Raw genomic sequence first — 12,108 nt, 5'->3', positions numbered from 1 at the left:
TTTTGCAAACTTGGTGATAGTAATATAGAAACTCAAAAAATGCTTTAGCAAGCTTTGATGACAAAGTTTAATTAGATGGTTAGTTATTAAAGGTTTAAAATAACAGCTAAAAGTCATATAGAATTAATTCTAGACTTCCCCTGACTAGCAAAATGATTGATAACATTAGAAAATCGCAGGAAGATGACCTGTGATAACTGACAAATTACAGATCTCTGAATTTAATTAAATGAACTGAACATGAGATGGATGATACCTAAACTAGCAGTAACTGAATTTGCTATGTAGCAGTTGTAGCATTCAGTAACAGACCTGCCCTCATCTTTTCTATACATCAGATTTAACTCCTAGGAATTTCTCCCTCTAAACTAAAATAAAAATGCAGAAATGCAGCTGAAGGGAAAGAGATTTAGTACAGAATTTCAGGAAGTACTGAAAGCTTTATTGATGACTTTTTCAAACACAACAGACAGATATGAAGTATAATGCAAATTACACATACTTTTAAAGGTACATCATATACTTTCAGAAAGCATTTTGAATATGCAAAAATGCTATATACTGACACTTACTTTAACCTGCAAGTGCCTGCACTAGGTCCAACGGACACAGGTGATTAAACAAACCTTTCTCAAAGTATGCCTATTTCAGGCAAGTTGTTCAGGTCCTGTGTAACTGTATCTGAGGTCGACCTCTTTATGTTTCCAGAGTTTTTCGCTGGGGTCTAAATTAGGAACCTTGATTTTGATCGGATACAGTCTTTTAGACCCAGAGTCTATTCGTATTACTATTACATAGTCGATTTGTGATAACATAGAAAGCAACAAATATATTGCATAATTTATCTTATAAGGAAGAAATGTTGGAAAAGTTCTTAGATATATCAACTGGTGAAGAATCAGTTGAAGAACAGAAGGTCTGAAGTGATCATGAATCATTAGTTCACATGATACAAATTCTGAAACTGATACAGATTCTGAAAACGAGAGTGAGAATGACATAAATTGCTTTAATGGGGAAAAAATTGTTAAAAAAAAGAAAGAAGATGCAGTGTTGTCCAGCGAAAAAGCAGAGGAAACAAGTATGTGCTGTGTCAAATGTGAAAAATATTTGTATTTCAAACACACAACAACACGTTGCTTAATGTGCTGCTAACGTTTGTGGCTACATTTTTTCTTTGTGTCTATATTGCTATTAAAGAATCAATACAGAATAAAGGTACACTATTTTTTCCCTATGCTAATATACACTACAATTTTCTATTCCTTTAATAAATTTTATTTCATAAAACCATTTGGAGAAATCAAAAATATTTAACGTGCATATTTTTTAAGTTTGATCATAAAATTTATTATTGGCATATTTATAACACTTTTTCTGAAGTTTTACAATTTTTTCTTACAAAAACATAAACCAGGTCTTTTGGCCCCAGTGTGTGTGTGCTGCTACTATAACTCAGCACACGTGCTCCCGAGTTAAAATTTCAACATACAAAGCAAATTTTATATGCGACTTTCCTCAAAAATTGACATATAAATAAAATAAAAATGAACAATATATAAATCCCAGTTTCCATTACTGAAACCACATAATATAAAAAGGGCATTTAAATGTATTATGTTCTCAACAAGAGCTACAAATTCTGTATCTGTTTAGTTTTGAAACTTAACATTGGCCTATAAATTAATTACACTTACCAGTTTCACAGCAACATAAAATGCTCCAAGTATAGCAGCTGCTCCACCACAATCTCTTTTCATACCAGCCATAGAAGTCTTAAAGTAGCATAAAAGATTCCATTATGTTCTACACAAGTAATATAATAATACATTTAATAACAAATAGTAAAACATGATATTTTGAATTCAATGTAAAAAATAAAATGCACAACAAAGTTTATAAAGTTAGCCAAACAGTAATAATTTATTAAAAGAAATGATCGCTACTACAATGAGCATTAAATAAAAAGTGAACAGGAAAAATTTAAATAGCATAAATATATGTTGATCAATAACTGATATGAAAAGAATTGAAAGGCTTGGAACAAGAAGTGCCAAGCTCCACATTTTGAAATTTTTGGAAAGTTAAAAAAAAAAATTTAAAATTTATTTTTTAACTTATGTTCCAAACATTTTTCCTCATTAAAAGAGCTAGTAAAAATGATTTTTTATGGCTACTCCAATGGATTTTTATCCAATGCAAAGAATGATTTTTTTTTTTTTTTTTTTTAAACAAAAAAGACCCATGAACAGAAAATCTACCAAAGTGGAGCTGGGCCCTTCTTGCTGCAAGTCCTTCAATTTTCAAACTAAGAACTCGAGAAATTTCAAGCTGAAAGCTTGGATGTTAAAAATGTTTTCAGGAATTATTTTCTAAAACTGGTTCCTTTCAGTGCAATTGCTTGTGACTATATGATCTTGGAACTTTAAACTAATGAGAAAGCTGAAATGTGCCGATAAAGTGCAGCATAAATGGGGGGGGGGGGAATTTAAGAGTGAGAAATTAATCTTTCATGTAACAAAGGAAACCCTAATACTTATAAAACAGAATTCTATTAATCCAGAAATAAAACGACTTTGTATTGTACTTTAAACAGAATTTTGTACAAATCACAGAATAATATGCTATTAAAATCTTTATAATAAACAATATATAACAATAATACATTATAAATTAGTTTATTAAAAGAAGTATTTTCCTCTATATGTCTTTACATAATATATTTTTCAGTACAAGTAACATATTGAGTACTTATTTCTAATTTTTAACTATCTTTTCAAGCACACTTTTTATTAACAGAATTGTGTTTCAGCTTTTTATTAATGCATTTAGCTGGAAATGCACTTTGGTTTGCTATCAGGTGCATTTTACACCCTACAGTTGCTCAGCATCCAAGATATAAAACATGACAATCAGAAATATAAAAGTTGTTTAATATAGCTGTTCAATTTATATAAAAGATCAAATATATTTTTAGTGACCACTAATTACAATCTGATTTTCAGTTTGAAAGGCTTTTCTCCTTCTAAATGCAAAATGAAAAACACTAGAGGAACAATATATGTAACTAAATAGTCAGCATTTCATGGTAAAAACATTTTACAAAATAACTTAGCTTTAGCAAAATAATTCAGCGCTCTGAATCTTAAATAATTAAATATTATGGAATTAAAGCTATATACAGATATATTGATTTAGGGTTCATTTATTCAAAGAACCATTATTAAGAATACTAAGAATATGCTGCAAAACACAAACCTTAACGATAATGAAAGTTAAAATATGAATCTTAGTACCTTTGATTTAATGCATAATCCACCTGTGTCATACACAATTCCCTTCCCAACCCAAGCTATAGTTTCTTCTGCATCAGGATCAGTATGACTTAAAATAGCAAGGGCTGGAGGATGTTCAGCTGCTTGACCCACTGAATAGATGCCTAGCATACATAATAGTAATGAAAAAAATTAATAGAAATGAACCAAAATATAATAAATTAAAATAATATTCAATGTTGACTATTAATATGTAGAAAATTCAATTTTTTTTCCCCTTCAGAAGTACATTTACTATATTTTCATTGTTACTGGTAAATTTCTTATAACTGAATACAATAATAACAGTCATTTTCTTTTACTATGACCTTTTTTAGAAATTTTTATTAAAAATCATAAAATTTTAAATGCTATAAAGGAAAACCAAAACAGGGAAAAAATTACCACAACTGATCAACTAATAATTTCTTCATACAATATTTTGTAATAGAAACATTAAACTTTAAGATTAAATTTAAGATAAATACAATTTTATGAAATAACTGTTTTTAAAAAATAAGATATTACTTAAAAATTGCTATAAATATAAATGAAAATTTTTATATGACAGGGAGATAATACCACAAAAACTGAAGTCACGAATTAAGTAAAACGTGTTCATTTTAAAATCTAAATAAAAGAGTGAAAATAAAATATTAGCACATTTTCTTCTGAATTATAGTTTATCTAATAACATACCCTTTTAGAGGAGGGAATGGAGCACCCTTAAAAAATAATCCAATCATCTTGAAATTTTGTATACAAGTTCCCTCATACCAAGTATGCAAATGATTAAATTTCAAGGCCAATGAGTGCTAACTTTGGTCATAGCATTCGTTTCTACTGTACAACTAGCATCACATAAAACAGGTAACAACTGTGGATGATTTATCTTTCCTTGTCAACATTGCAGTCCTCTGGAGACATAAACAATAATGTCATTATGATGTTGCCAAAGACTTTATATACAGTCAAAAGTCGTTAATTCGGACACCCATAATCCGGAATGATCTATAATCCGGACCTCAAAGCTACAAACTTTCTGCACATGTGCGTAAGACCTTTACGGCTGCGAATAAGCGTGTGCGCATGCGCAAAATACGTTTACGAATGCGTGTTTAATGTACAACAGACGATAAAAGCTAAGCTAAAATTATCTAATTCAGTTAATGTTGCAGATTGTGTTGTTCCTTAATCTTCGAATTGGATTCAGCTTATTATTTTTTGCAGACTGTTAGAGCAATTTTATAAAAGTAAGCTTGAACTTTCACTTATGTCAAATAGAATTTCTGATATATATTTACTAATATGTAAAGGATCTACAAAGCGAAAGTATTTTTAGAAGTCCATTAAACAAAAAGTGGAATTGCTGCAAAAAATGGATAAAGGCATATCCTTTGTTTATCTAAACTTTGTTTATCTTTAATGCTGCGGTGCACAATGAATTGGAAGTTGATCTGTCAGCACTATCCTTATCTTCAGGGCAGATGTTTTTATTTTATTTGGCTTATAATTCCTTACTAAATGTAGTATTTCCGTCTTTGATATGATTTAAATCAAATTCCTCGTCATTATAATTCGCTTCCGATAGCGAAGAAAATAACAGAGGTTATTGAAAACGGAAAAATTTCGATTGACAAATTTAGTCGGTATTCTCGACACAGCAATTCTAGGACTTGAATAGCGGAACTTTGTAACTGAACAAGAAATTATGTCTGTTTATAGAATTAAAGAGAATGTATTATCACATAAAAAATGAAGCAACTTAAACAACTTACATTGAAAGAAATGCTTAATAAAGTAAACAAATAAATATTAAGCTTTTTTTTTTTTTTTTTTTTTTTGTAAATTTTGATACCCTTTAGATCATAATTGTTCTTTATTTCATAAATTATGGTTTCATATTTTTAATTTTATAATTTCTGCATGCCATCTTAGATTTAAACTGATGATCTACAATCCGGAAAAATCGATAATCCGGAATCGCTGAAGTCCCGACGAGTCCGGATTAACGACTTTTGACTGTAGACAACTAAATGACATCAACCACATTCGCAAAGTAGGAACGTATGAAGTGGGCTGGTCATACCAAACAAAATAGTCACCACCTGCACTGGATGTACATGGCTGTAGTTGCAACAATGGTTGCTGCAAATTACTCATTGTCAAAATCAAGATTCTGGAAGGAAAAGGTGCACAAATGTGAGGGAAGATCAGTTGATTGTGTAACAAGCTTGAACTTCTCTAAATGGCATCACTGTCCACTATCCAATGTTCTACAGCCTCTTCCATACCACCCATGCACCTTCCACTGTCTAACGCCCTTAGCTGAGGTGGGGTTGTGCACAAAGGGTCTTTTAACACACTAACAATGGCGCAGATTTTGCTATATTGGGCCATCGGACGGCAGTAAAAATCATACTATGTTTTACCTGCTGGCACCTTGCACACAATGTTGTGTAGCAAAACTTCAGACACAAAAGCGCAGTGTTACTACATGTTTAGTATATGCAGTATTCTTTACAAGAGGAGTTTCTTTTTCCTGTTATTCTATGTTTGGTAAGCATTTGCACTTAATTGGTTTCGTAAATACAAAGTTGAGTGTTCATGAATAATTCTTCACTCTTTACGGATTACTAATAGATAGTGAACTGCTGTTGGCGTGTACCTTTGTTTTTCATTTTGCATACAAGAATTTGAAATTTAAAAAAATTAGAAGTTGATTTCTTATGGTAAGCAGAATTATAAGACATACACGGTAAAATTTGTAATATATTACAATTTTCAGCCCCTAGAAAATGGAGGAAATGGATTTTACAATAATAGATGACTCATGAGATGAATCTACGATTCTGTTCCACAGACAAAGACCAAGGCAGATGATGCTTTCATCTTCTTCAGAGGAGAGTAACAATGACACTTATGATTTGGAGGAAAGTGACTCGTTTAGGACATCTGATAAATATACTATGACATCAGAGTTTTTTGAAGCTGATTCGGAAGAAAGTGATGAGGAGACAGAATGGCAGCAGGTCACAGGATGAAGGAGTGTGATATGTCAGTATATGGAAGATAAGGAATTTTTACATGAAAATGTAAATTGTGATGATCCTTTTTCATTGTACCAGTTATTTTTGTCATACAATGTTCTAGAAGTAATAGTGAATGAAACAAATAGATATGCTGAACAATCCAACGTTGGTGTTGAAAATAGTTGTTTATTCACCACCAGAAAACAAAAACAATCTTGGATGCCTGTTACGATAGGAGAAATCAAAAAGTTTATTGGCATACTTATTATTATGCCAATAAACTTTTTGATTATTATGGGTCTAGCAAAGTAATAGTCATTATTTATGGGTTTAGCAAAGTAGTGTAATATGATATAGTAGTTAAATATATTACATACATAAATATATACATGAAGTTTTTTTCATCTAACAAAACTGTGTTATAAAACTATAGCTGATGTGAGACAGCAGTGGTACACACCACCAGATGAACTATTCACATGTGAGCCACTGGTGGTACATGCTGCCAGATACACCATTCATGTGACAGCCACCAGTGGTACACATCACCAGATAAACCATTCATGTGTGAGGCACTGGTGGTCCATGCTGCCAGATAAACCATGCGTTGTGAGCCACCAGTGGTACACGCTGTCTTCAAAGTGTTGTATCATCTACCTTCAACCCCACAACATTGACAGTCATCTGGGGTGGCATCATAGCCAATCATCATGGCTGCCAGGAGAGTAACACTGCATAGTGTTCAATAATGAAACTTGCTTCAGTCTTGGAGCATATGACCATCAGGTCCATGTGTGGATGTGCCAGGGCCAGCAGTTCCAATCAGCCTTTGTTTTATACAGGCACACAGCCACTACCTCTAGTGTGATGGTGTGGGGTTTTATCTCTTACTACAGCAGGTAAACCCCAGTCATCTTGCATACAACTTTAAAAGCTCAATGATATGTTGATGACATCCAGTTGCTGTTAGATGGCATGCCATCCTGAAGCCATTTTCCAGCAGGATAATGCTAGATCCATAGGACTCATATATTTCTGGAGTGTCTCTGAGCTTTTTGATACTCTTCCTTGGCCAGCAAGATCACCAGAAATTTCAACAGTCTAAGATGTATGGGATATAGTAGGCCACCAAATTAGGGCACCCCACAGTATCACAGATGTAGAGCATCATTCGAGGAAAGCCTTGCAAAGTGTACAGGATGAGATTAGGAATCATCATCACTCTTTACCTCAATGTTTACAACCATGCATCACTGCCAAGGGGTTTAACCAGTTACTGATTTGAACATTCAATGTGCTATTGCTAGCCACTGATGGGTGTTACTGGCCTAGAATTTTTATTCATTTCATTACCTGTGTATGCACTTTACACATTTAATTTCAATTCAACAGTCACTTCCTTAACAATGCTTCCTTTATTTTGAAAAAGAGTGTATATTTCATAATGTGAAGCTTTAGACAGTAGTTACTATATAAGCAAAGAATTATTATGAAGATTTATGTTTTCTCATTCCCTAGAGAATCAAAATATCATTTAACAGATTAAATAAAACTAACACTGATTATAATCTCTTATATAGATATTAAAATACTCATTTATTATTTTTTTCATGTTAAAGTACAGATGAATCTAATTAAAAAATAACTGGACATAGATTATTTTACAAACCTTGTAATTTAATCATCAATTTTTTTTAAACATATAATGAAATTTATTACCACCAAAGCCCCTTTTGGCTAAATCTTGTCCTCGTATTACTTCTGGTTTAATACCCAAAGCATCACCAACTTTATGAATTTCCTGAAATGAAAAAAAAAATTAATTTCTTCCATTAGCATTTGCAGTGATATTAAAAATTTTGTAAACTTTATATTTGTATATGTTTGCAAACTCAAAGAATTTTTATTGAATGAATAATAAAATTTGGTATTTATGCATTATCCATGAAACCATTATCTAAGCATCATGATTCAGCACCACTTATGGATAAGAGTGATATCACAACATATTCATAACATCTGCACTTTCATCTGATGTAACCTCCACTGATTCTCAGTAAGCAACCTCTTGTTTTTATGAACAATGATATAAACTGACTGCTATTGCTGTATTTCCCCTCCTTGCATTTTTAACAATGAGTTCAAGGGGTGTAGCACCTGCACTTGAGTTCATTTACAGCTGATCTAGAGAATTAAAAGTTGTTGAACTAGGAAAAGAACAACCGAATATGGCTGATAAAACAGTAGGAGATCAGAACAGTTACCCGTGGAAAGTTTGTAGTCATATTGCTCTGAACAGAGCTAGAAACTGATAAAAGCCCTTTTACGGAGTTCCAAAACAAAGCAAGGCTAAATAATTACGCAGCAGTGGCTATTTGATGGACTGAGCCAAGAAAATGATGAATGTTTTATTGTAAAAATAGCAGATAAAAGTGCAACTCAGAATTACACAGGAATGTTTTGTGCAACTTTGGTGAACTCTGTCAATTTTCATGGTTTGATGGTAGCCAACTCTTCATAGTTGACGGAATAGTATGCAAGTGTAAAAAACTTACTAATTTGATCCATTTACTATATTAATGATAAAAATAACAAGCAAAGAGAGAGAAATCACTTAAAATTATAATAATTTAAGTTATAATAGTTCAATATAATAGTTTAAGCAATTAGACAAACGAACACTTTATATATAATTATAGAAATATGCCATTCCCTGCCAAAGCTGAAAGACTTTAAAATTATGAGGTGGAGGAGGAGAAAGAACCTAGAACATAAACAATAAAAACTTCCTTGTCTAATGAATCCCTCCAAAAATATTAAGAATTTAAAGTCAAAAAATATTAAGAATTCCAGCAAATCATTTGAAATAAACAACCGTTCAAGTATCAAGAATGTTTTTTGTGAACTGAAAGCAACTGCATTCTGTATACATTCTCACAATGAAACTAAAAGAAGTGAAAAAGAACATTGTTGAAAAGTATGAATAGTCAAAATAAACAAGTTTTTCACATTATTAATTTGTAATTATAAGCAGGGCTGTAGACTTGGAGTCAGGTCATGGATTCCAATTAAAAAGGTTAAAAGGATTTTGGGTAAAAGTAGTCTGAGCTGGAGTCGCTAAGAACAGGTCGACTCCAACTCCAGTTTTTGTTGGACAGTTTGAACTTGAAATGAAATTAATTTCATTTCATTAAATTAATTTCATTTCATTCATTAAAAAAGTTAATAACACACTGATTTATTTTTATTTATGGATTACATACATTAATAAACAGTTATTTTCTATTTTATTGACATATTAATAAATAAATATAAGGGAGGAGGATGGATGTGATATTTGCCATTAGTGATTAAACTGATTCATTTAGTTACAAATCTCACTGATAAATTTAGGTAAGTAGGAATAGCAGAACTCCCAAAATTGATGCTACTCTTAGGAAGCGAGCAAGGAAAGGAGCAATTATTGATGAAGCAACGTGATGGAGAAGTACATATTTGATTATATAGAGGTTGTTAGAATTAAGAACTTTTTTAGAAGATGTAGATAACCCTAATGTTTCACAACAGAAAGACTGTGGAATGATCTTTCAAAATTGGAAACTTTTTTTCTAGACCATATATAGCCACAAAAAAGCTACATTCTGATGAATTAACAGAAGGTGAGGATGGAAGAATGTGATGTTTGTTCTTTCTGAAATGGAGGGTTTATTGCAGAAAGAATCATTTCTTCAATAAACAAAAGAGAAACTAGTTTTCTAGACAACGAGATCTAGCTGGGTTCAATATATGTAGATCCAAAACACAGACTTTTATTGGATAATGAACAAATTAAGAAGGCAAAGAAAGCCATCTATGAATTTTCAGTAAGAATGAAATTATTTTTAGAACAATTGAAGTATTCAAATCAGGACAATCAAACTGCAGACATTGCAACTGTGTCTCTATCATCCTCTTCCAGTAATGAATTAGATTTTGAGAAATATTTTTGGATAATATTGAAAAAGGCTAAGGTAAAGCGAATGAAAATAACGAATCAAGAGCCTTTAGATATAAAAATGAAAAAATACAAACAAGATTTCTACATGGCCTTTGAAGAAATAGAGAAATATGATTGCTTTTGCAAGACACTTCTTTTAAAACTTCTAAAAATCTATCCTCAAGAGTTAAAAGAAGTAGCTCTAACAGTAACATCTCTTCCTCCTACTCAAGCCAGTATAGAAAGACTCTTCTAGCTATGAAGTTTATAAAATCGGATCTATGGTCCTCCAACAAAGAATACTGCTTCTTAGAAATAAATAATGCCAGTTTTCCATAATAAATGCTAATTAATATAAATAATTTGCTGTGGTATCAATTTTTTGTAGCATCTGTTACTTCTTTTATATTAAAAAAATAAGCTGCATATGTGTATATATTTACATATATATTTATAACGGAGTCAAAGTTCGAGTCAGAGTCGTAATCCTTAAAATTCCAGGAGTCAGAGTCAATAATTTTTCCTGCCGACTCCACAGCTCTGAAAACACTTAGTAGCAGATGGCAAAAGTTAATCAAAACAACTAACAAAAAGTTTTAGTGCTTCAAAAAAGGGGAGGTTTAATGATGTGTACTATATTTCCTGAATATTTTATTTAGATGAAATTTTAGGTGAAAATTATTGAACTTTTATCAATATATATTTAAAAGCAAATTACAGTTTTTCAGTTTTGTTTAATAATATTTACACAATTATTATTATTTTTTATGCATTAAATATACATGATTCTGAAAATAATAGCAGTGATTGTAAAATGTCTGACTTTAGCAAAAGCAAAAAGTTACTAAGTAATAGAAACTCTTTGACTTTAACAGATCATCTAATGATGAATAAAATCTTATGATGATTTCAAAGGCTGTTCTGGTGTAAAAATATCCTCCCACTTATTCTACCAAGATTTTACATTTCTCAACATTCTATCTGTTCACATGAACATCACTCACAATATATGAATTTTATGGCATTTCAAATAATTTTTAATGATAATATTATTAGTATTTATGCATTATTATAAATTTATAATTAAATTAAATATAGAAATGTAGGAAACAAATTAATATGCTAAGCAATCATACCAGGGAAATAGCTTACATTCAATAAGGAATTACACATTCCTCCGAGCATGCCTTCATAGTACACTTAATATATTCAGACAGTTACAATAAAATCCATGCTTGAATCCTGATGAGTATACAACTGACTTTTATGTATCTTGTTCCAAAAAGATCCCAGATGAGCTCAATCTTCCACTCATAGTTTGGTTGAATCGGTCATGTGCCTCTTGCCAGTCATCCTTAATGGAGTATTCACATGAGGGCTTTCTGGCCACAAAAGGCATAAGGCGAACTTTGTTACTAGGCAACCAGACCTTGCTACATCACAGGTATCAGAATTTTGTCTAAATGTTCTAACTATTCAACTTATGCCAAATATGTTTTCTGCTCTGAAAAACTACTAATGGTCTCTACACCATATTTGCACTGAAAGTGCTGGAAATTCAGGAAACCAAATGAAATTCTTTTCCCATGCTGGCCACAATACAAGGCATTGTGGAGGGGGAACTAGGACTGATGCTCTCAGTAAAGCAAATTGAAGCGAATTATTAACTTCCACCTAGAAATATAAAGATATGTTACTTGAAACGAGTGTACTACTCATACTAACATGTATATTTTTGCATGTGCACAGGTTTGCAATAGACTGAATGCACACAGAACCGATGACA

The 12,108-nt window shown here is 31.6% G+C and overlaps 1 protein-coding gene across 1 annotated transcript in view; it reads right to left on the bottom strand.

The window, feature by feature from the left end:
- The window catches only part of grsm (probable aminopeptidase NPEPL1 granny smith protein), a 66,143-nt gene that overhangs the window by 14,246 nt on the left and 39,789 nt on the right, over positions 1-12,108 (bottom strand). The window contains exons 5-7 of the mRNA XM_085815011.1: positions 8,066-8,147; positions 3,297-3,439; positions 1,698-1,775 (exon numbers count right to left, since the gene is read on the bottom strand). Coding sequence (XP_085671137.1) covers positions 1,698-1,775; positions 3,297-3,439; positions 8,066-8,147 — 303 coding nt within the window. The remainder of the gene's footprint in view (positions 1-1,697; positions 1,776-3,296; positions 3,440-8,065; positions 8,148-12,108) is intronic.

Source organism: Stegodyphus dumicola, chromosome 4, assembly GCF_044657685.1.
Source record: "Stegodyphus dumicola isolate Sdum_Otavi_A_Nest chromosome 4, ASM4465768v1".
Taxonomy (NCBI): domain Eukaryota; kingdom Metazoa; phylum Arthropoda; class Arachnida; order Araneae; family Eresidae; genus Stegodyphus; species Stegodyphus dumicola.
This window is presented reverse-complemented; position numbering and strand designations above follow the sequence as displayed.